The 25,586-nt window shown below is 39.9% G+C and overlaps 1 protein-coding gene across 2 annotated transcripts in view; it reads left to right on the top strand.

Annotated features, from left to right (window-relative positions):
- Positions 1 to 2,657: 2,657 nt before the first annotated feature.
- The window catches only part of dnajb6b (DnaJ heat shock protein family (Hsp40) member B6b), a 47,676-nt gene continuing 24,747 nt past the window's right edge, over positions 2,658 to 25,586 (top strand). Inside the window, exons 1-8 of one of the 2 annotated variants that reach the window (XM_053629872.1) lie at positions 2,658 to 2,936; positions 10,305 to 10,403; positions 11,763 to 11,872; positions 18,577 to 18,639; positions 18,746 to 18,850; positions 21,875 to 22,024; positions 22,694 to 22,865; positions 22,982 to 23,052. In XM_053629872.1, the coding sequence (XP_053485847.1) occupies positions 10,342 to 10,403; positions 11,763 to 11,872; positions 18,577 to 18,639; positions 18,746 to 18,850; positions 21,875 to 22,024; positions 22,694 to 22,865; positions 22,982 to 23,052 (733 nt within the window). In that variant the 5' untranslated portion in view covers positions 2,658 to 2,936; positions 10,305 to 10,341. Of the gene's footprint in view, positions 2,937 to 10,304; positions 10,404 to 11,762; positions 11,873 to 18,576; positions 18,640 to 18,745; positions 18,851 to 21,874; positions 22,025 to 22,693; positions 22,866 to 22,981; positions 23,696 to 25,586 lie in introns of those variants that run through there. The other variant, XM_053629873.1, reaches the window with a different exon arrangement.

Raw genomic sequence — 25,586 nt, 5'->3', positions numbered from 1 at the left:
TATTTCAGTAAGAAATATACCTTATACTATGACATGTGACGACGGTTTGTTTCTCTCCAGGTGTTGTGAGTGTGTGTGTGTGTGTGTGTGTGTGTGTGTGTGAAAGAAAGAGAAAGAGAGAGAACCCGCACTGAGCAAACGACACTTTTTAATGCAGAAGTAACTGATGCATGCACCATTTTATCGGTAAAAGGCCAGTTGGATGGAAACAGACAGGAAACAGCAAATATCGCAAACTTTTTTACTCTCTTTCACTTTGTCGATTACAGAAATGTGCAAAAAATAGATGGAAACTTAGCAAATGATAACAAGAACTCAATATCCATTCTATTCTCTCTTCCGGAATACTCTCCATCAGTGTTTACACTGGTTTTCAAAACACTTTCTGTGATATCATCTCACCAATCTCGCCCGTTTGTGCAACAGCAGTGTCTCCGGACACGTGATCTAAGCTCAAATCTAATTGGACGGTCCATTTCGTTGCAGGGGAAAAAAATAGACACACTGGACAAAAAAAAGTGTCGCTTTGTCGCACCGCGAATGATCACACCTGGTGTGAACAGCTCCATCGGGATCTACTGTTTCTATTTAAGAGCATCATTGGGTCAAACATTCATGTCGCTTAATTGTGCTCAGTGTGAAAGGACCCTTACTCGCCAGCGACAATTCCCCTTCATCAGTAAGGTAAGAACCAGACCCGTTATAATCCCAGATATTCTCGAATGAACTGAAATGTGTTCTATCCACATAGTAATAGAAGATTGTTGTTATAATGATGACACTAGCTCTGTGGTATAACAACCTAGTGTTCATACAGATCTACTGGAAATATGTGAGGCCTCATGACTATTTAAAGCACTGAAATATAACAGCGGGTATAACAGACTTACAGTACAGTACAGTTGCAGCGTAATACTACTGCAGGATCCAGTTTCTGCTTTAAAGATAACACTTTATTATTTGGGAAGACCACCCCGAGTTCTCAAGTAGGAATTTCGAGTTGAGGGGATGTTTTCTATGGTTTTTCCTGGTCAGAGGTTGGAAATGATGAGTTATGATCTATAGTCGAAGGAAACGTGTCTCAAATAGCCACTCTTTGAGCAGAAACGCATCTCAGAATGCACAAAATGTTGAACCATGAGGCGGATGGACCACAACAGCTGAAGATCACTCTTCTTAGTCAAGAAAAGGAATCTGAGGCTAGAGTAGGCACAGGCTCACCTATCATGATTTTTGCTGCATGATGCAGGTGGTAGGCTCAGGATTTGGCATCAACATGGATCCATGCAACATGCAAATGTTTTCAGCTTGGTCAACTGTTGACTTTAAAACACCTCAGTAAGTGACAGTGGGGTTATGTTTGTCCATCAAAATTAAAGTTACTACAAGTCAGTCCCCTTCTTTACTGCTGAACACACAACACTGTATTAAAAAAAAAAGAAGAAGCTAAACCACAACTGCTGACTCGTATCTGCTCTCAGGCCTCTGAAACTGTCACTTCCCTGTGTGTGTGTGTGTGTGTGTGCGTGTGTGTGTGTGTGTGTGTGTGTGTGTGCGCGTGTGAGAGTATGTGTGTGTGTGCGTGTGTTTTGTGTGTATGTGTGTGTACAAGGCTAATGAGAAGTGATTATTTCTGCATCATTATGTCGTTATTTTTGACACAAATAAGTAAATAGTGCTGGTTTTATTATTAATAAAAATGTTTGATGTTAGTGTGTATTAGAATGAACTTACTGCACTGAGATGATTCCCAGCACAGACCATAATAGTAACAAAAATGCTGTAGGTTATGAGGTATTTTCTCTGTTTTCATATATCAATGTGCCCCGTGCAAACCTGCGTGTGTAACCATTCCTCCATTTGCACCCCATTATGTTCTTGTTTTACATGTTTTAGAACATAATTAGATTAACAGCCCGCGTCATTACGTCCCTCCAGAATTTCACGTATCAACATACAGTTCGTCTTCGTTATGGAACCGTATACAGTTTTGGGTGTTTTTATTTAATTTTTTTACAAACGCTTTAAGTGCAGTTAATTATTTGAAATGCTATACGTGCTAATAGACAACTGCTTGAAGCGGTGGGTGTGTCCCAAATCGTGTAGTTACCATCTATATAGTAGCCGAGATACACGTTTTTTTCCCCACTACAGGCCTATAGTAGGAAAGTATGCGATTTGGGACACAGCCGAACAATCTTGTTCGCCGTAAAACGTAAAACTGCCGTGTGTGATCGTGTCCTGTCGCAAAATGCGGTGAAAACTCTCACACGACGTTCATAATGTGATTAAGGTGTTTACATGTCACTACTACACGTCCATAATGCGACTAAAACAGGAGTACTCCACCTGTCTTAATTAGATTATTGCTTACTTCGATTATGACCTTAATTAGATTAAGGTAAGTACAAATTGCTGTTTACATGGTAGTTTCTTAATTAGAGTATGGTCTTAATCGGATTAAGAGTGGATTATTGTTGTCCATGTAAACGCAGCTAATAACGCGTTAGAAACAGTGCATTCATAATATACACTACAGGAAACCTTGTCCGATAGAACAAACGTCGGGGAAAAATTGCGAACATGGCAACCCTGAGTAGAGACGCGAACGTTGCACAGCAGCGCGCATGCGCGGGGTGTAGACGCGCGTTATCTTTGCTGCGCATGCGCAGAAGCTGTTCTGCGCGTTTGGCAGCGCAGTGGCGACAGAAGTCTCTGGAATAAACTCTCGTTTGTGGTTTTATTAAAGTCTGGAGTTCTCGGGGTTTTCCTCCGTTTATTTCTAATCTATACCAGGCGAGCTACGAGCACAAGTGGTGCGCATTATCACACGGAGAACTGACATAAAAAAATAAATAAAGCGACTTTATCATCATTACTGCGGGAATAAACAGAAGGAGGTCAGAGACAGGAGAGCCGCACGCGCTGAGCAGCAGGTCTGTAATTCAAATAAACATGCATGTCTTTATTTACTTATTTATTTGTTTATATACATGTGTTGACTTTGGATGTTGGTGGTTCAGTAGGCCTGTAGAAATGGGTTTCTACATACATGTAGGAGTTACATATGTTTAAATGAGCTGTGGAGCTGGTACCTGCTGTGAAGAGAATTAAGTTCCCTGTTCATCCAGGTGATACCCAGGTGGCTTTTTTTTTTTCTTTTCTTTTCCAGAAACTTCCTCACACTAATCATTTAGAAAAGAGTCTGTAACAGAGAAATGAAGTTGTCTGAGTGGAAAAAAAAGACTTCCAGAGAGTCTGTTATGATCCTGATATTCTAACGAGCATCTCTAAAGCCAGAAGAACCTTCTAGAAACCTTTTCACAAAGCTCACAGCCATGTCCCTCTTTTTATTTATTTGTTTATTACCATTATATAGTTTTTTAAATGGACCGTTTTGGTCATCTGTTGTGGAATAATCCATACCGTGGTACCTGGTACCTTTCCTAACTGGGAACTATCCAGCATTCCCAACATTCCAGTGTTCTCCTGTTACTGGAAAACCTTGTGTTGTAATAAAGTGGAAGTGTTGCCGTGGTAGCAGTAATGTCCCTGGAGGTGTTCTTACCTGCGTACCTGTGTTTATATCGAAAATGTACTTGTAGCTTGTGCATTTAGTTCTGCTTTCCACATACGACCAACACTTGTTATTTAGAACAAATAATCCCGTGAAACATGAAGAAGGCTTTATTGGTCACATATACAATACGGCGCAGTGAAATTGTTTTCTTCGCATATCCCAGGTTGTTCGGAAGTTGGGGTCAGAGCACAGAGTCAGCCATGATACAGCGCCCCCTGGAGTAAAGAGGGTTAAGGGCCTTGCTCAAGGGTCCAACAGGGGCAGCTTGGCAGAGCTGGGGCTTGAACCCTGACCTTCTAACAAGTAACCCAGAGCACAGGGGTGTTTCTAGATTTTGGACACTACTGGGGCACAGGCCCTCTGAGAATTTTCCAGAAGTACCTAAAAATGTTTAGGAGGGTCTGGGGACATTTCTTGAAATACAAAGATTCATGAAATCCCATCACAATAATACAGAAGTGACTTCTGAAATAACCTGTTAATAAAACAACAAATATATAAACATTTTCATTACGTTTAAAATCCACCCTCTCCAATCCCAGTCCCTCAGAGCCCCAAAACCAAATTCATTATGTTTCGTTTACACAAATACCAGACAATATACTGGAAGAGTAACGTCAGTGAAACTATGAAATTAGCTTCTAACCCAAGGATGGACAGTTCCGGTTCTGAGGGTCGCTCCACTGTCCTGCAGAGTTTATCTCCATCCCTAATCACACACACCTGAAACATCTAACCAGAGTCTTCAGCATCACGTCAGAATTACAGGCCGGTGTGTTTTGATTTAGCATTTTTATCGAGTAAACTAACTAAGTAGACCCCTAAATGAACAAATCACTTAAATTTTTCACAGATGAGGACTGAATCATATCGTTTGTGGCAGAAAGCCGAATTAGAAGAGATAAGCACGCTTTCTTTTAACAGCTAACAAACTACAGTAACCTTATCGATCAAATCTGTGCCAAGTAAATTAGATCTGGAAAATGAGATGATCTAATTAAACTAAATACAAATTCACATACAGTACTACTCATTAACACAGTGATGAGCGTTGGCCTGGTAGTGTCCTCTCCTCAGCTACAATGTCGTATTATTATGAATTGTCGTCTGATCTCAAGTCGAGGATCTCTTGTGGTTTCCACAGGGAAAAGTGAAGGGAGGAGGAGCACAGCGAGGGGGGCGGGGTGTATGATTGAAGAGGATGTACAGGATCTTTTCACTTCAGCTGGCGTTATTTTCACAATCAGCCTTTGCGTTTTAAATAATTAAAATGATGTGAATGATAACGATCAATTAATAGTAAAGCCTATTTTCAGATGTATCTACTGTAATGTACCTCACCAGATAACGATTTATCAGGGAGATTTTACTGGGGCACCGCAAAATTTTTTCTGGGGCTCGTGCACCCGTATAAAGGGTCTAGCGTCGCCCCTGCCAGAGCTTTAACAGTTGAGCCACCACTGCCCCGACGATTCACCTTGTTCTCGTCCAATTTGCGTCTAATTAAATGCTATCCAGAACATGTTAGTCTTTACAAGCCGGCAGGGAAGAATCGCTTGACAGTAACTAGTTAGAATCAAACATGGGGCTTCTGTGAACTGGTTGTTATTGTGTCTGATCTCCTTTTGTGGAGCTAGCTCGAAACAAGTTCACAATAAACTGTGAGTCTTGGCCAAATCACTGTTCTGGGCTTCATCTGGTATTCACGTTCATAAAGCTACAGCGCGGTCAGATGGACTGAAGTGTTTCGGGCCCGGCACAGATGGGAAGACGAGAGCTGGACATGCTGAATGGGATTAATCCAGCTGCATCTGCTCCGACTCAGTGGCAGGTTGCTGATTGAAACTGCACTCTTGCCCTGTGTGATATTGATTTTCCCCTGCTTTTGATTTAGTCTGCGAAAACTCAAAGAAGTTCAACACGAAATGTGGAGGGAATGCCCCCCCCTCCAAACTGGATTTCTGGATACTACATGCTGTGGGAAGGCGGCATGGAGGAGGTGCAGTGGATGCGACATGGAGAGATGAAGCGTGTGTGTGTAACTGAAACACTGTCAACACTGAATGCGTTTTTTGTCTTTGCTAGGACAGTGCTCTGGTTCTGACAGTCCTAACACACCTGATCCACTTGATGAAAGGCCTGAGTGTGAGCTGGATCAGGTGTATTGTGTGTAGGAAAATCCTGAAACCGTTTGAGGCAGTGGGTCCTCATGACTGGAGCTGAGAAACACTGCTGTAAGTGATCATAGCTGTAGAGTTCTAGAGACTCGGGTAAAGGATATGCTTGTTTGCATTTGTAACAGTATGAGGTTTTGCGATGAAGCAGCGTAATATACTACTTTAAGTACTCAGTGTTCGAGTGGAGAAAGGGACAGAACCTGAGACAGAGAGTAGTGTAGGTCAGCTGGTGGCTCGGATGGATAAAGGAGGTTGAGGTGCTTTGCGACACTGTGATTGTATCCCAGCTGGAAAGGGCACGATGGATATAAATAGCAGTCAAACAAGATAGTGCAGTTTGTAACTCGGCACCTTCATGTCTTTTATAGCTTTGTTTAGTTTGTCTACATAATAGATGGTTTACTGTGAACTTTATGAGAAGTCAAGTGAGTAAACTGTGAAAGCAGAACCTGTGACTGTGGTTCTTGTACCAGGAGTAAACAAATCATAAATGTATTAACAATCCCACCAGGCAAATAAAAAGCTCCAATATGCTCCAAACATAAATATCAAGATTAAAAAGTCTGGGAAGCGAGTTAGCTAATTAATCAAGAGCATTAATGAGGACCAAGGGAACCAAGCCTGCACGGATATGACCGTGTAGCACGTAGTGCTCGTGCCCTTGACAAAAAGTCAGTAAGGTGTTGGTCAGCGTTTGGGCCGAGTTCGGCGTTCTCTCCTCACGCCACTCCTAAAACAAATTATTTAAATCTGTCTCGCACAAGGTGACTGCAGTGTTCTGCTAGCAGGAGACGTATGTGACGGCCTTGCACTGATTTCATTAGTGTTTTCCACAAGCCTGCATTTTCCTGACTCTGATAGGATCAATGTACTCTTATAAATCCACAGCCGGATCTCGCCTCAGTCGAGGTGCGTAGTGCGTTGGGATGCAGACGTGTGCGCTACAGCTACATCAACACTGTGTCCCCGGTTATTAAAAACACCCGGTTTGCAAAAGAAAAATAAAGTAGGGTTTTGTTTTTATTTTTGGTTCTCTTTCTGGTTGTTGGCTTCTTGTGAGCTGGGTAACTAGGAATTAAAAAAAAGCCTGAACGTGAAGCTGAAATCCGTAACTTTAAATCCTTTGTTTAAAATCTGCAAACTTTTATTGGCTAAAAATAATTAGTGGCGTTTAGTAGCGTTTTGAAATGTCCTGTCCTGTAGTTTCCCCTCCGAAACTATTGGAACGACGAGGTCAGTTCGTTTTGTTTCAAGACATTCGGGTTTGAGATGAAAAGACGGAGATGAGACGAGAGTTTATGATTTCAGCTTTTATTTCCTGGTGTTTACGTCTAGACGTGTTAACCAAGATAAAAGATACAAAAGCGTCTATCAGACAACCCAATCATCAGGTGAGCAAAAGTATAGGAACAGAAGTCGAAGTAAATGAAAGTAAATAACACTTAATATTTGGTTGCATATCCCTCGCTTTCAGTAACTGCATCAATCCTGAGACTCACTGATATCTCCAAACTGTTGGTTTCTTCTTTTGTGATGCTTTTTCAGGCTTTTAATGCAGCTTCTTTCAGTTATTGTTTGTTTCAGGGAGGTTTCTCCCTTTAGGGGCCGTTTACAAGACAAAGTTTTTCAACTTAAAACCGAAAAGTTTTTAATGTGGTTTGGCTGTTCGTTTACACGACGACGGCGTTCTGGGGCCTGAAAATGCAAACTTTTGAAAACCGGTTTCAAGTTTTTGAAAACGATGCCGTTTGCGTTTCTGTAAACGTACAAAAACGAGAATCTGTGAAAACGATGACGTCACGCGTACGCGTGTTACATGTTCAGTCTATAGGCATGTGCGCGAGTACTTCAAAACACATGAGACGTTAAAAACTCCAGGACTGTGTTTGTGCTTCTCTAGCAAAGTGTAGATTTACTGCATCACTACTACGACCAGTGGAGACGCGTTTATTACATACGCCACATCGTTAACCCACATCTACACCGACGAAGGGTCTTCAAAACCTTATCGTTATCTGTGTAATTGTCTGTTTTGGAGTACATCTGTGTCCTTTTATTGCTAGTAAAATGCAGAAAGCAGACTGACTGCCAGCGTCTCTGTATCTGCACTATTTCAATTTTTTCCAGTATTTAAAAATGAACGAGATTTATTAACAGAATACTGACCCTGTACCTTTAGTCTCCTCATCAGGAGGTGAAATGCTGCTCAACTGGGTTAAGGTCTGGGGATTGACTTGGCCAGTCTAAAACCTTCCACTTTTCTCCCCCGATAAAGTCCCTTGTTGAGTTGGCAGTGTGTTTTAGGTCATTGTCTTTCTGCAAGATGAAGTTCCTCCCAATTAATTTGGATGCGTTTCTCAGTAAATTGGCAGACAAAAATGTTCCTGTAAAATTCTGATGCAAAATGTGCCGTGTTGTTTATCACATCAACATACAAATACCAGGAATTAATTCAAATTCAAAGCTGAAATTGTAAACTCTAAACAAAAACAAATGATTTGGCCTTGCCGTTCCAGTAGTTTCGGGGGACTGTAAAAGCAAATAGAAAGTGTCTCAGTTGGTCAAGTCTAGGTCATAAGAAACGGGTTTGTCTCCAGCCTGAGCTCATACAGTATGTAAACAACAATCGTTCTATCTCTCTCTCTGGATCTCTCGGCATGTCCTTGTTTCAGATTTCCCTTTCAGTGTTGAATTGCCTTTTTCCACTCTGCTGCTCTCGCTCTCTCTTTAAAGGTCTAACCCTTGTACGTTAAGGAGAGCTTGAAGTAGCACTTAGCAATATGATTATAGCCTGTATGCTGTTATTTATTTATTTATTTATTTATTTTATTTTATTTTATTATATTTTTACAATTTTGAGCTTAAACCCAAAGTACTGCCACAGGTAAGTATTTTTGGATACCAGCTTTTCTGTTTTGTTCCTTGCTTGTTAAGATAAAACACTCATCTAGTAGATTCAAACAACAAAACCCACCCATCATTTTAAGTTAGTACCAAGTTAAAAAAGGAAGCGTTACCGATTTACAAATAATTACTTCAGGATAATGGATATTATCAAAGTGCTGTTGAATTTTAATAATCTGTTCGATCAGAATAGGTTTATTTAGGTTTAATGCGCTCGTCCTAACGTGTTATCGTTTCTATAGAAACAGCTCATTCACAGGGCCTTGTCCGGCAAATGCTCTATAAGTTGTTGGTGTGTCAAATTCACTGTTTAATGATTCTTGCCCCGTTTTGATTTCTGACCCATTTGGTGTTTGGACGCTTCTGATGGGTCTAACCTACTGACCTATAGACGGCTGCCTTTTAACTTTAAACAACATAACGAGCAGGAAATGTAGAATCGAATAATCCTAGCACTCGACAGTCGACCTTGAACTTTGTAAGGCAATCAATTCCGTAGTCAGGGGAGGCCAGAAATACAATCAGTGTTTTAAAATAGGACGAGAGGAGCCGCCGTTGGGAGAAAAACCCGTCTAATTTTAGACTAAAAACATTACATCCTCTAACTAGGACAAGGGAAGTGGCATCAAGCTTTTTCTCCACACCGAACTGAAGTCAAAAGATTAATATTTTATCTACACATTTAGCTGGTCTAATAAATATTCTACTCGGGTGGAAAGCCGTCAGTGCTCCAGCTCCAGGGTATAAGTCAGTTTGAATCTGAAGAAACCATGTTCGAGCGCTTGATGAGGAATTAAGGTCTTATGGTACTCATGTCCAGTAATCTAAAATTTAGCCCAAAACCAGATTCTCTTATTCTATAGTAACAGGGACTTGTACAGCAGACACTACTCGTAAACAAATTAAACCAATCGTGTGTAACAGTTGATACGGCAAACTTTTCTTTAAGGAGACATTTATGGAAGGAGTCTCCAGTGTCGGTGCTTTGTAACAGTCAGAGGTAAAGCTCCCTATGAAATCAAAATGGACGTGTTGTGGCTTTTTTAGTATGAATATGTTGGAGTTAAGATTATCTATAAGCTAGTGCGCTCCAAAACAATGACAACATTCACATTTGGAAGATATACGTGTGGAAATTATTTTGACACATTGAATTATGCTTTCATGTTCCAAGGTACTTTCACGTGGACTTTAAGTTTATCTATCCATCTATCTATCTAGCTATCTATCTATCTCCAGGACAGAGGGGTTTACATTTTGTGGTTTTTCAGTAACATGAGAAGCTGCTGTTTATTTTTCATCTTATCAGTTTCAAGAGAAAGAAAATAGGAGGCCGGTGAGCAAACAACTGTTTTGTAAATGATAACAGGAACTAACTTGTTTTGCAGACGTTCCACAATATCCATGTAACTATAAGTGGATAAAAACGCTATTCTTTAATTGCTGTGGTATAAAGAGGAATAAAACACTCCAGACACTCACTTATAAGTACACAGTGCATTTTATTCATTACATATTGAACAGTTTAATAGAGGTTATGATAGTGATATATTGTGAATGTTTTATCTTACTTCAAAAGACATGATTTGCACTTCTCTCTGTCTCTCTCTCCCCCTCCTCCCCATGTTCACACTCTTGTCTAGATCTACTCCGAGTTAAACCTCGAGCAGGAGCTCCGTGATGGAGTACTACCAGACTTTAGGCATATGCAAAGACGCCTCTCCGGATGACATAAAGAAAGCGTGAGTACTGTTTTGGTCCCCCCATCCAATATTTTTACACACTGTGGACGTTAGAGCGGATCCGGTGGACTAATTATAACTCTGGATAGTCGAGAGGAACGTTTCCACTTGACCACAGAACACTACACGTCCGTTACAAACCGTTTTCCATTCTAACACACTGCTTCGTTTCCATAGTTAGCGAGAGAGGAATCAGGAGCAATTATAAACCCACACTATAGGATAGTCTAGAATTAGGCTTTTTCTCTGTGAAGCTTCTCCATTAGAGCTCATATTCAGCACGATGAAAAATAGAAAGAAAATTGTGTGTTTACCATGTGTACAACACGATTCGATTACAACTTGTGAAGGTGAAATTCTTCTGGCACCGTTGTTTGTTTGTTGAACTTTGCTAGAGGTTGATGCTAAGTATCATTACAGTCTAAATTTAGTCATACAAGAGTGTTATATTAGCGATTTACCAACGTATCTGAGGTAAATGTTGATGTTCTTGACCGTTTCGTGTCATTTTCATTATCGTAGTGTCTTTACGTTGCCTTTAACACTTTCTATTAGTGTTATATTAGCGATTTACCAATGTATCTGAGGTAAATGTTGTTCTTGACCGTTTCGTGTCATTTTCATTATCGTAGTGTCTTTACATTGCCTTTAACAACTTCTATTAGTGTTATATTAGCGATTTACCAACATATCTGAGGTAAATGTTGATGTTTCGGATGATTTTGTCACATTTCTGTTTTCGCAGAGTCGCTTAAGAACACTGTCACAGTTTTATCCACTTGGATGGTGAGCTTATCGTCTGTTCCCACGTCAAGCACGTTGTGTCTGAGTTAAAACAACTTTTTACTGAACTGATGCTTCATTCTACTGCATTAGCCATATGCAGTCAGAACTGTGGAAAGTGCTGTGTTGTAGAGAACTTTTGTGGATTTCAAAAACGGCCTCATCCGTCCCAGAGTGGTCAACTCGCTTCTTTTGTTTTTTGGTGTTTTCTTTTGGGTCTATAAGTAAATCCCCCCACTATTATGGAGTGTATGCTTTGCTGTGTCGTTGGATTAGCGTTGCTGATTCTGCTGTTTCTGTACATACACACAGAGCGACAGCGGTACCGAGCCCACCTTGACACCTGACGGCTGGTTAAAGCCGAGGAGTTTTCTAAGATGAATTGTGTATTTTTTTTGTTTGTTTGTTTTTGCGTTTAAAGCTAGCTTTCAAATGCATTGTGCCTGCAAATTGTTAAACAATTTTCTCTGGGATCTTAATTAAAGAAGACCTACAAGTAATATAGCTAATACTGTGTGTGGGTGGGTACCTTTTTCTCTCTCTCTCTATCGCTCTCTCTTGCTCTCTCTCTTACAGGTACAGAAAATTGGCCTTAAAATGGCATCCAGATAAAAATCCAGACAACAAAGAAGAGGCTGAGAGGAGATTTAAGGAGATCTCTGAAGCTTATGAAGTCCTATCGGATGGTAAATTTTAGATTTTACTTCATTACCCGCTTAAAAGAGAAACCAGCACTTTGTGCAGAATTTAAAAACATGTGGTTGTTTTAACCCATATTGGTAGCCCCTGTCTTAGAACGGTCTGTTAACACAGCAGACCTGCCAACTTTGACACATTTCGCATAGGAACGTTTGCATTTTATCGTCGGAGTACGCTGCTACGAGTTATCACTTAAAAATCCCCCGATTAAAAACCAATCGGCATATGAATATGGAACGATTGACGGTTGCGTAGGTGTTTTGAACTCTCCGGTATTACCTGAACCCTTGGAACCCCCCCCCAAATTCACATTAACGATCTTGTGGCTGGTGCTCTAGTATCGGCTAGATTTTCCCAAGTGAAATGTTCTGTGTTCATTAATGTTAGCTACATCAAACATTTTATAGATTTTAATTCAGATATGACAAGTATACAGTTAACATCAGTTAAATGTATTTATTAGGGATGCACCAAAATTTGGGCCACTGAAAAACATTCCCTCTTTATGCACGACACATTATTCCTCTTCAGGTTTGGCAGGTTTGCGTCAGTAACTATATTCTTTTATTCATGACATTTTTAGTACATTTCTTTGGCTGATGTAATGCGATTTCCCTTGTGGGACCAATTATCTGTCTTTCTGGCTGGCAGGCTAGCTAGATGGATCTGTCTATACTTCTTAATCTAATTTGTTTAGCCTCACAGTATTATTTAAGCTCTCTGGATAAAATTTACTCCCAGGTGTCATTTCTTCACTTCAATCCCAGCAGCTATCCTGTCGGGTGATGGTTTCACCAGTGTCTTAAATCTGGTTAGATTTAGCCCATTTTAACACTGATTTGGTGTAATTCAGCTGAAGTTTGATTCTGCTTTCTGTACGTTTTGTATGGAATTGATGTCTGGTGATTTTGCAGGCCTGTCAAAGTTTCCCGGGGTCACACAGTTTTGGCTCATCATGTCATAATCCTTGCACATATAAAAGTTTCATGTACTGCTTGGATATGAAATTTTGGATATAAAGTACTTATATGTACTCTTGTGCTTCATTTCCAATAAATCAGGGTTTGTCAACTGGCAGGCCCAGCAAAATATTTCAGCGACCAGGACAAATTCTGCATCAGAGCCGATAAACATATGAAAAATTATCCCGCAATTCAGTGACTTACAGTTTTTAAGCCTCTGCCATGTCTCGTTGGTGCGAAATCTTCAGAACGAGTGGTCGAATGTTTGCTGTATTTATATGGAATTAACATTGTAACTCGCAGATGAACTGATATTCGATTGTCGAATTAATCCACACAATCCCTGTGTTTCTTCAATAGCTTCCTTCATGTTTGAAGTATATTTTAAGAGTATTTCAAGCATACAAATTAGTAACAAGAAGGACTAGACTTGTTGGAGGTGGAGGAATCCCCATTGACGCCATTGGTGTCGAGGTCTAAATGCCGTTGGTGTTTTAACATGATGCCCGATCGTGGCTTCTGAAGCATTTCCTCTGTTGTGATTTATCCGGTCGCGTGCATTTATTTAAATTATTTGGCTTAAGGCGGTTCATCAAACAAGCGACTAGCTTTAAGACTACCGAGATTACCACCTCTCAGGTTACACGGAAGACCTGCATCAAGACTCTTCTCTGTTCTGGCACCTAAGTGGTGGAGTGAACTTCCCCTAGATGTCTGAACAGCTGAGTCACTGGCAGTGTACAAATGATGTCGAAAGACTGTCCTCTTCTTGAAACACTTAAATTAGCACATTCATTTTAAAAAAGTGTTGTCTTTTCTTACTGTATTACCTCCCCAACCAAGTTTTTAGATTGATGGTATTCTTAGTCCGTGACCTAGTGAACCAGTATTCAGATGTATTTATTGATGGAGACTTCAAAGCACTTCTGTAAGTCGCTCTGGATAAGAGCGTCTGCCAAATGCCATAAACAAGGAGATATTAGGTTGGTTTCCATCCATGCTTTTTTCCCCTTTTTTTTCTTTTCTTTTTAATCTCATTTTCTCCCAGTTCAATCAGTTTGCTTATTCCCATCAACTAGCTCTCCCTTATCAAATAATAGCTACCGACCAGGAAAGGTGTGGGTTAGCATGTGCTTCCTCTTACATATTGAAACACCACATCTTCTCAAACTGCCGCTCATGAGTCACAGGGCAGCGTAACACACTCTGAGGAAAGCTTTATCCACCCCCTTCACATACATGAGCTCACCGACGCCCACGATTGGTCAGTGTCACTCTGACTAACAGAAGAGAGTGATCTACCAGCCTGCCCATACAGAGAGCTCTCTTGGATTTCCAGCCACAGATGATTGTGGTACCTTCAGAATCACAATATCCTGGCGATAGGGTCAACGTTTTATATACACTCGGGAAACCAACCATCCTCCTGTTTTTATGCACGTTGGTGTTAATCAAGTTGTGTAATACACCTTCACTGAAAATGCAATTGATTTTCCTTAAATAAAGGTTGAGGTATGACTTAAAATCATACTGTTATGAAACAGTTTGCATATGTGATTGACTTCCCCAGACTCTTATAAAAGAGCAGATACATTATCACGTGTGGTGCATCTTTCTCAAGTTTCTCAAGAGATTAAGGGCATTGGCTGCTGTTTTAATTATTCTGGGCATTGGTTTGAATAGGATTTGAATAATACAGATGTGGCATTTATAAAATCTCATATTTACATGGCAAAATTTTGGTTTTAATTAATTTCTTTTGTTAGTTTGTTTTATTGCACTTTTATTTTCACCACCACGCTGTTCAATTTTGGATTCTGCTTAGTCAGGAGGTGTTGATTAATTCTCTAGAACAGCAGCTCTGACAGTAGCGCAGCTACAAATCACACGTTTATATTAATGTGCCCGTCCTAATACGTTATCGTTTCTCTAGCAACAGCTCATTTGCAGAGACATGTACAGCGAGGCTGCACATGAATGCATTAAAAAAACGTGAAATATTTGATGTGGTGAAGTTTTCTGTAAGATGTTTATGGAAGGAGTCTCCAGTGTCGGAGCCAAAGCTGTAACTTCACGACAGAGGAGTTTGCACCTTGTGGTTTCTTGGTAACATGACAAGCTGTGTTTGTCTCTTCAAGAGAGAGAAAAAAGGAGAGGCAGATGAAGGAACAACCGTTTATAGCTGCTATAACTAAATGAGAACTAGTTTGTTTCATGGACATTCCACAACATTAAATGTAGCTATAAATGTATCGAAACATTATGATGTTTCATTCTTTAATAAATAAATAGTTGTTGGCAAATTGCTGTGGTATAAAAGGAATAAAAGACTTTAGAACGTGCTGTTATAAAAAAAAAAATCAAAAAAACCTTCTTGGTCACTGATTATTCTCCATTCTTACTTAATGACTGGTTACAGATATTGATTTTTATATCCCATGGGATAATGGACAAAAATTCCCTGAAATTTCCCTCATCTTACACACATCCTGAATATTCAGCTTTTTGTTTTCTCATTACAAAGTTGCCTATGAAATTTTTATATATGGCTATGAGTCATTCTACTGCTGACACTTGCAACTTCAGACCTTAAATATAAATAGACTCTCTCACTATCAGACCGATTTCTTTTTGGATCAGATTTTCTCTTGAGACTCTGTGAGAGACATTACATTCCATACTCGCACATTGCTTTCTCTCTCCCGCTTGTGTATGTGTGTGTTTTCATCTTAATGCTGCTTGATTTATAGGTAAGTCCTAGGGGGCAGGCAGTCGTTATTAACACTTCTTTAGGTCAAAACCTTCTCTCGAGCTATTGGAACAGGTTTCTGTGTGTCACTTAGAGTGAAAGCAGATGAACTTCGGATGTTTCTTCACTTGGCAGCAACAGCAAGACTCTGTATTTCATTTCCTTAGGAAATCAGGCTTCCATCTTTTACAATTTTTTTTATTTATATAATATATAAGCAGACGTCAGTGTTTGAGCGGTAAAAAGAATGAGCTGTTCAGTGTTTGCACCAAAGTCTGAATCTTTCTCTTGCTTCTGTTCATTCATTGACAGTCCCTTTCCACAAATAAAGTACACAACCTGGTTCTGCCGTTCTAGAGCGAAGTACTCGGGACTTGGAGGTGGCGTTATTTTTGTTACATTGACCTGAGCAACTTATTTCAGTTGAGACGTGTAAAGGAATCCAATATTGCAACAATAAATTAATGGTTTTAAAGAAAGACGTAGAAGAAGCTTCATGCCACGACTCCTTGACGTGTTGGCAGAAGTATAAAGCAGCACTTAAACTCTCAGGGTGCCCATGTAGTGAACGTGTTTAGTCCATTTGAATCGAGCAGTCACACCAGGGTGACTCACTTGGTTTAGTTTTCCACCAAACCAAACAATGTCACTTTTTCCATGATTCTAACTTGGAAAACAGATAACTTGGTGAATAGGTCTAGAGTTCTTGTGTATGGTGATGTCTAAGTGCATCCTTTTTTCATTGTTATATTGGTTCCGTATCAGCGTGTAAAGGTTTGCCTCCTAAACCGACTGGAATGTGTGTTTCTCCCCCGTCTTTAAAAGGTTTGTGGTTGTTGGGTGGAAAATGGATTTTGGATGAATTACATTGGTTTGCTTTGTTTTTTTTTTTAACAAAGAAATGATGTTAAGGACTGTCAGTCACATGCTTTCCCAGTAACTTTGGTCTGTGGCTTGGATACAAACTTAATTATGACTTGAGCTCAATATTTACTGAGATGAAGCGTTGCATCTCAATCTTGTCACAAACTCTGAATACTTGACAGTATTCAGTTTTCTGATTTCTCCAGGGATAGGACCCCCTGTGTGGTCCCGCTGTGTCACATTTTAACAGCTGTAGTGAATTGTCTCATGACCTTTCTTTGCCCTGTGAGAGGTCAATGCTGGAAAAACCAGACAGGTCAGCGTAAGGCCATACAGAGCGACATTTCTGACTAGAGAATGACTGAAGATCAATATATATATATTTACTGTGTGATGAGTTAATTGAAGGTCATGTGGTGTTCCAGAGTGACAGATTAATTTTGACTGTTCTAAAAATGTCATGGGGCTAAAGCAAAGGTCATGGCGTTATGAGTGGCAGGCTAAGGGAATGTTTACATTACAATGATGTACTAAAAACGGAAAAGATTTTCCTTTGCATTTTTGAAAAGTTTCCCGTACAGATGACAACATTGTCAAAACGATCCCAGTTCACACAGATCCACGAAACGACTAAAAACACTGTATTACTCATGAGAGGCCAGTAGTTGGTGGTAGTTGGCCCTATAAATACGAGTAAACGGGGGATCTGGAGTGTTTCTGGATAAAAAGCACAATAATGTGGAGTATGTAATAAACGCGTCTCCGCTGGTCGTAGTAGTGATGCTGTCGTAAATCTACACTTCACTGGAGAAGTGTCAATAAACTCAAAATCTCAAGCAGCACAAACACAGTCCCGTACTTATGACTGCCCTGTGCATTGTTTTGAAGTACTCGCGCACATGCCTATACACTGAACACGTGATACGCATGTGCATGACGTCATCGTTTTCACAGATTCTCGTTTTCGTATGTTTACACAGAGACGATAACGGCATCGTTTTCAAAAACGTGCACTTTGAAACCCCATTTTCAAAATTTTGGGCTTTCAGACCCCAAAACGACGTCGTCGTGTAAACGAACAACCAAACCGCGTGAAAACTAAAAGCGGAAAAGTTTTAAACTTTAGTAGTAAACTTTGTGTAAACGGCCCCTAAATCTTTGTCATAGAGAGCTGTAAGGTGACTGTTTAATAAAGAGAGGTTTAGAAATGAGAAATTGCTCGGTATATGGAGTGAGGTGGTGGTTTATCAATTTGAATTTGACCGTGTAAAATTATTCAACAAAGGCTTCTAATAAAAAGGAGGGTTTTTATTATTTTTTATTTTATTTAATTTTTTTATTTTTATTTATTTATTTATTTATTTATCTTTTTAAATAGAAAAAAAGGGTTGACCAGATGAACTTGGGTGCAAAATGAACCATGTGTGGAACAAGTAACATGGTTTGGTTGAACTTGGTCAGTTTCTATTTGAAGTTTCACAAATGAATAAAAACGTGACCTAAAACTTGAGTAATATCTTAATAGGCTGTAAAGATGAGCTTCAATCAATCTCAGGTACAAACTTGGGTGTTAAGCCCAGGAACTTCTACACATAACCTTAGGGCCCCAGGCTTACATATCTGTGATTAGGTTTTCAGTCTTAGGTTCCTGGGCATGAGTTCCTGATTTTAGATTCCCAGCCTTAATTTCCCCAGGCGTAAATTTCTGGTCTAGGGTTCCTGGGTTCAATTTCCTGGTCTTCACCCACAGCGCAGTGGTAGCTCAGTGGTTGAGACATTGGACTACTGATCAGAAGGTCACGAGTTCAAATCCCAGCTCCACCAAGCTGCCTCTGCTGGGCCCTTAATCAAGACCCTTAACCCTCAACTGCTCAGCTGTATAAAAACACGAGATAAATGTAAGTCGCTCTAGATAAGGGCATCTGCCAAAACTAAAAATTTCTAGTAAAACCTAACATGAAATGTGAGTGTGTCAGTGTGCAGTTTCAGTAACTGTTAGGAGTTCAGGTCTTGTCTCTCAGTCCTTTCTTTCAATACTTAAATACTATGAGTCCACTGGAAGTGATAAATGTAATGGTCACATTTATTTAAAATCACTGTCTGCTTCTGTTTTCAGAAAACAAACGTGGTTTGTACGACAGATACGGCAAAGATGCTCTGTCTGGAGGTGGAAGAAGAGGTAATGATCCGTTTGATCAACATAAAGCATTTTCCTTCTTTATGTTGGTTTATGTGTGTTTTCTTTTCTTTTCCCTTTTGTTAAATAAATTTTCTCTTTCCTTCAGGAGGACATTATGACGACCATTTCGGTGGCGTGTTCACATTCCGTAACCCTGAAGATGTTTTCAGGGAATTCTTTGGCGGCAGGGATCCTTTTGCAGATTTATTCGGTAAGAGTTTTGTCTTCTTGAGGTAAAATGACGAAGAGAGTGTATAGCGGATATACGAATAAATACACACGAAGTGATTATGACAATTTTCAGTCCATTACATTTATTAGTTATATGTGTTTATTCATTCAGTCTAGCCGATATGAAAACCATCACTATGAAAGTCATCATCGTTGATGAAATAAAAGTTAGGTACGTTTGGATGGATATAAATATAGTGTATATATAAATAACATTGTGTTGGTAAAAAAAAAAAAAATAGCCATTTAAATTTGTATACACTAATTAATATTTTTTTTTTAATGGTCTGATTGCATCGTGATCACATTTTATCAACTGAAATCCAGCCTTACACAACTAAAATGGAGCTGTGAATTTTATTTAAAAAGTTGTGATTGTTTAGTGATATTTTTGCCCGGAAACCGCGATGATGCTAACTGTATTATCAAAGACATTCGATATCGTGTATATTTTTTATATAAAAATATTACACTTTGTTCTTGTCAGTACTACAAGCAGGGGTGCTAATAATTGTGACATCTGTTTTTGTTAAGAAAATTATGATTGGAGTGTTAGAATAAATTTACTTCAATATTTTAGTGTAAGATTAATCTAATTAACCATGAAGACATTTTTTCCATAGCTGTTGTGGGTTTTTTTTTTTTAAATTTATTTATATTTTTTTTTTTTTTTTTTTTTTTTTTTTTTTATAAAAGGGTGCCAATAATTCTGAAATTTTCAGAATGTAGCCTTGCTATATACAGCTCAGTGTATTGGTTAAAAGGTCCAACAGCGGTATGGTTTGAACTTCAAGCCTTCCAGTCGCTGGCGTGGAGATTAAACCTCTGAGCTTCTCACAGTCCTGTAGATCTGCACGGATCCCTGTGAGATGTTCGTACGTGATGCAAGAGAAAATATTTGATCTTCATTTCTTTATGCTTGCTGGGAAAGTGCTGTGAGAACCTGCTTTTAGTAATTGGATGTTTTAGTAAATATTCTAAACATCTGAGGACTGAAAACCGGACCATTTTTGGTTAAACCTAAAGCAGCAGGCTCGCTGGGGGAGGAAAAAATGGAAGACTGGCTTTTCTTTTTCTTTATTTTTTTTAAGCGATAACTCGTTCGAGCGTATGCCGATGTTGAAATGTCCCACGCAGTGTGAGTGAAGGATGGATGGTTCTGTACTTGGGGTCATTTATAGCCAAAAAAGTAGAAACTTGCAGTCAAATGAGATAAAATAGCACGTGGGACCTTAACAATGTTACGAAATAGCATTTAAACATTTGACATTTGTTCCTGAGAGTACTGATCTATACACACACACACACACACACACACACACAGGCATGTAGGTTTATTCCATTCCCTCCACCCAAACCATCACAACACAGAAATAAACACACCCTTCTTGTCTTTCAGCACATACACACAGTGTACTTGTCCTGATTTCAGACGCACATACATGCCAGTCCTACATATTTCACCCGAACACATATCAATGAAACACACACGCACTCCCTCTGTCTATCTCTCTCTGTCTGTCTCCCTCTGTCTGTCCCTCTTTGTCTCTGTCTTTCTGTCTCTCTCTCTGTCTTTCTGTCGCTCTCTGTTACTCTCTCTCTGTCTCTCTCTCGTTGGTTCAGGCCCTTGTGTTTTATACAGGAGCTATTTGAGAAAGCATTCCTGTCGGGTGATGCAGAGTCTCTTCTTGGCCGTGTGGAAGTGCCCTTGCCATATTTAGCGTGTCTGGGTGCGTTAAACACATGCCGTTATATCAACTGTTCATCACAGCCTCTGGAACATGAAAACACCAAAGGCCACTATGTACAGCAGCGAAGAGCGTCTTCTCTAACGGTTCGCTTGAGCTTTAACAGAACTTGTTTTGAATTTAATCTGTTAATGCGTCAGACAGGCTGCTTTTGCGTCGGGTTACAGAATTCTTAAACAGGATCCCATTAAAGTTGAATCACTATTAGTGCGAAACTTAAAATAAATAAAACGGAATAAAAATTAAATGCAATAATAACAGGACAGAAGGTGCCGTTATACAGTCCCTCCAGAAATGAACGCAAAGTCAAGCAAGTGCCACAATATTCGGAGGAGCTTACTATTTTTCAAAAGGTTTTCCACTGACTGGGTCCGAGACGCGTCATGTGACGTCATCACGACGGGCATTCAGCCGAAGCCCTCTTAAAATCAGTTCAATTCAATAAGTACAGAGAAGAGGTCTCGTTTACCAACAAACATCACTGCGAAAGAGCGTGTGAAACAATTTCATGTAGTTCGAGTAGTTTTTAATGCAGGACAAAAAAAAAACTCCAAGTTGCATCGCAATTTATTTATTTATTTATTTTTTTTTTTTATTAAAGCCTCAGCAAAGTCAAGCATTTTTGGCAACAATCACAATCCTGTACTGACTGGCTAAAGTGAAATAAGTCGTCGCAATTTACCAACAAATTTCAATTGATTAAAGAAAGAAACCTCATACTTTTTATCATTTGGTGTTCATGAAAAAAGTTCCTGTTCTCACTTACGTTATAGTTGTTCCCTCGCCAGCCTCTCTTTTTCTCTCTCTCTCGCTTTAAAAATTTAAAAATCTTGTCAAAGAAGCGTAAACTTGTCTGTCCTGAAAGTGTCAGAAAACGTACAAAAAGGTGACAGCTTGACACCGGACACTCCTTCCGTAAATGCTGAATAAATGTCTCCTCACAGAAAACCTCACCGTAGTAGTGGTTTTGAGATGCTGCGAATATAAACCTGTGCTACTGTCATAGAATACTTATGAATACCTTCTGACCAATCACGATCCAGAATTCAATAGCACAAACAAAAAGTATTTCAGCCACACCAGGAGCATCAGCGGTGGGATTTATTAAGTACGTGAGTGACGAGGGGGTTGAAAATGTTTGCGTCACCAATGACATCATCACTAAATGGTTTTTAAGGACGTGACGTGCAAACCTGAGGAAACAAATAAAGTTTGTTTACACATGGACGTTTACACATTTCTCTGTTGTGTTTTAGGAGACGACCCGTTCGACCCGTTTGACGATTTCTTCGGGTTTAGTGGCGGCCGGCGGCAGAGGGGTGTGAGGAGTCGAACCGGTGGCTCCTTCTTCCCCGCGTTTGGGGGGTTCCCTCCTTTCGGGAGCGGCTTCTCAGGCTTCGACTCAGGTTTGTGTGAGTGTGTAGGTCCACAAAGATGACCCGAGGTCAACATGATGCCATGCTCAAAGTAACCTAGGTGCGGTGACGGATGTGAAAGATTTTACATGTGCGACAAGTCTTGTTTTTACCTCACAGGAAATCTGAGCAAGAGTCATTTTAGGGGAAAGAGTGTAATTTGTCAAGTATAACGGTTTTAATGTGCTGTAGGGGTGCCAATAATTTTTCTTGGGGTCTACGTAGAAATTATTGGCACTCCAGTGAACGCAAACACACAGTCATTCTTGGGGAAAAAAGGAATCTGTTTTTCTTAAAACTCTAAAGAGAACCTCTTTTCCCAGATAGGAAATAAAGTTTTCCCCACTGTGATGGATTTTACACGTGTGAAACGTCTGATTTATACCTCACAGAAACAGCTGATCGTTACATTTGTATTTAAGGAAAATAGTCTTTTTTTTTTTTTTTTTAAAGGGATGACAACTTCTTGTTTTGTGTTATTGGGGGCGCCAATAATTTCTTTAAATTTCAGCATTTTCTCACAAAAAGGACAAAAGGCATCTGCAGTATTTATCGTAGAAACGTCTTCGTTTTCATTTTCAGTCATTTTCTCCATCCAATTGTTGAGGTGGAAAAAAAAACGTAATTGACCGTTGAAATGGTGTGGTATTCGTTGTTCAGGTTTCGCATCGCTCGGGGGCCCGATGGGTGGAGGAAACTTCACCTCTTTCTCCTCGACATCCTTTGGAGGTGGTGGTGGTGGTGGAGGAGGAGGAGGCGGCGGGATGGGAAACTTCCGCTCGGTCTCCACCTCCACCAAATTCATCAACGGTAGAAGGATCACCACCAAACGGTACTGAACACCTCACACAGTGCACTGACCAAGCCTGATGTACACGTATGTATGAAGTATGTTCATGGGTGTGTGTGTGTGTGTGTGTGTGTGTGTGTGTGTGTGTGTGTGTGTAGCATCGTGGAGAACGGTCAGGAGCGGGTGGAGGTCGAGGAAGATGGCCAGCTGAAGTCTCTCACTGTCAATGGTAGGGAGCAGCTCCTGCGAATCAACATGTGACCATTCCAGCAAAAAAAAACAAACCAAAAAAAAAAACGGAACAAAAATGTGAAAGAACTAAAAAATAATAATAATAATAATAAGCCAGACCAAAAAAAAAATAATTTTCCAAAACACAGTTCTTTTTCTCCCTCTCTGTGCATCATTCCACCAACACGTGTAACCTGCTAGCTTAAAGAACATTGTTCCAGGATGTTTTATTTATATATATATGAAACATATCTTCATCTTTGTTTATTCCACTGAACCAGGCAGCATTACACATGCTTTCACCAATCACTATGTACATTCCTATGACTAATTTATTATTATTGTTAATATTATTATTATTATTATTATTATTATTATTATTACTATTATCTGTGTATTGGCTGTTTTTTTTTCTTCCTTTTGTTCACTGCTGCATGGTTTACCGACGATGCGGCTCCTCATTTAGTTCTTCTTGTGATTGTTGCAAAACCTCCAGCCCTGACACTTTGTTACTAATTATTAATATATCATTAATATCAACATATCGTTAATATAAATATATATGTGCATAGGAATTTTGTGCAAATGAAAGCTTTCTGGTTCAATAAAGTGTGTTTTCACCTCGCTTTGGGGACCTTGCACTCACGCTTTGTGTTTGTTTTGATTTCACCAATAATTACACTACATAATGCTGATGAAAGAGTGTGCGCGCACGTGTGTGTGTTTCACTTGGCTGTTTTCTACATCACACGTGTGTTTCGCCCAAACGCTCACGGAATATTAAACCCCACTGCGCTAATTACTCGCTAATTCTTCCTACACGCCTCTAACACACTGACGCGTCTTGGCCGAGTTGTGAATTTACTCTTCAGATTGCGGAACTTGACTTCGCAGAACGTTTCAAGACGTCGGATGTCTGAGGAAACCATGGGGAAAAAAATCAGTTACATATAATGCGGCGTAGTGTATTATATTACACCACGACACCGCAGGAGTCTGGATTCTGATCGGTCGGAAGCTGTCGATTAATTTTCTATAACGGCGGTGCCGACAGTTGGAGCATACAGTTCTTAAATGTTATTTTAATAGTTCTATCTGAATGTAAAGTTTTGTGCTACGTAGCAGTGAGAGGAACATTAGTTTAACGGAGGCGGGTTTGATCTCTCGCCCCACAGCGTGACCTTTCTGTGTGTGTGCGTGTTTGTGGTTTGGCATGTGGTGTGTTACGACACGCTGGGAGTTGTTGGATGAGAAGCTTGGCCAGGTGGGAATTGCACTAAGCTGTTTAAAACTGCAGCTACAGGAACTCAGCACTCGCTCCAAAGCAGAAACATCGTAAATACAACGCTGTAGCAGTGTGCAGGAGCTAGCAGCAGAATGCTACGAAAATCCATCTGGTGTGTGTGTGTGTGTGTGTGTGTGTGTGTTTATAATGTGGTCTTTTCAGAGAGGATTAATAGCATCACAGTCATGCTGACTGTAAATCAGTGATTTCCACTCACATGGCTACAATCTGCACATCACCTGTGAATTTCATGTCGAATTTCACCACCGTTTCAACCTTTTTCAGTGCAAAGTGGGCGGGGCTAATCTTGGGTAAAGCTCGTGTAAGCTCCAGTCTCGCCAGTCAAAAGGCTGATGTTATAAAAATTTGTCTCTTCCAGTCAGATAGGTAGTCTAGCGTGTCAAAGGAAGCTTGGTGAGTGAGAGAAAGCTGACCTAATCTAAAAAGCGAAAGCAAACCTAGTGTGTGAAAGCTAACTGAGCGAGCAAAAACTAGCCTAGTGTGTGAAAGATCGCCTTTTGACTGGGAGAAAGCTAACCTAGAGTGTGAAAGATCGCTTTGTCAACTAAAGCTGACTTAGCAAGTGAAAGCGAACTGGGGAGATGATAGCTAGGCTATAGTGTCTGAGGAATCTAGACTAGTAAACAATACCTAAGCTGGTTGTTCTCTTGATGGCATGTTGTGTCTACTGGATACCATTAACGACCAATAATGGTAATGATTATAATGATATTTTGAGTGGAAACCATTTGAATTTCTGTGATTCTATAGTTTCTTTTTTTCAGCAGGACTGGCATATTTAAAAAATCTAGCTTAAAGTTTGAAAGTTAGCCTAGAAAGCAGTTGGTAGATAAAAACTAGTTTAATGAAAAATCAACTAACTTGGTGCTTCAGAAGATAAGAGCACAAGCAAAAGCTTACCTAGCAAGTAAAAGCTAGCTTAGAGAGCGGAAGCTAACCGAGCGACTGAAAACCTATTGAATGCACTCATACCGGCCCTGCTAGACAGCTAAATGTATGGGAAAGCTTTAGCAAAAAGCTTCACGTGTAACAAATGACGTCTCGGTGTGATGGAACTGTGATGAAGTAGGTGATCATCAACACTCTTAACATCTAAAACTTTGTCTTTAAACTTTAAACAGAACTAAGATGATTTGAGAGACATTTTACAGATTGTAACACGAGCCACTCTCTCCAACTCCCTAACGTTAGACGTGTCTGTGCAGGTCGCTTCATTCTGCAGATAA

The sequence above is a fragment of the Ictalurus furcatus genome, chromosome 7, assembly GCF_023375685.1.
Source record: "Ictalurus furcatus strain D&B chromosome 7, Billie_1.0, whole genome shotgun sequence".
NCBI lineage: Eukaryota > Metazoa > Chordata > Actinopteri > Siluriformes > Ictaluridae > Ictalurus > Ictalurus furcatus.
Note: the sequence above shows the minus strand (reverse complement) of the source record. Positions and strands in the feature narration are given on the sequence as shown.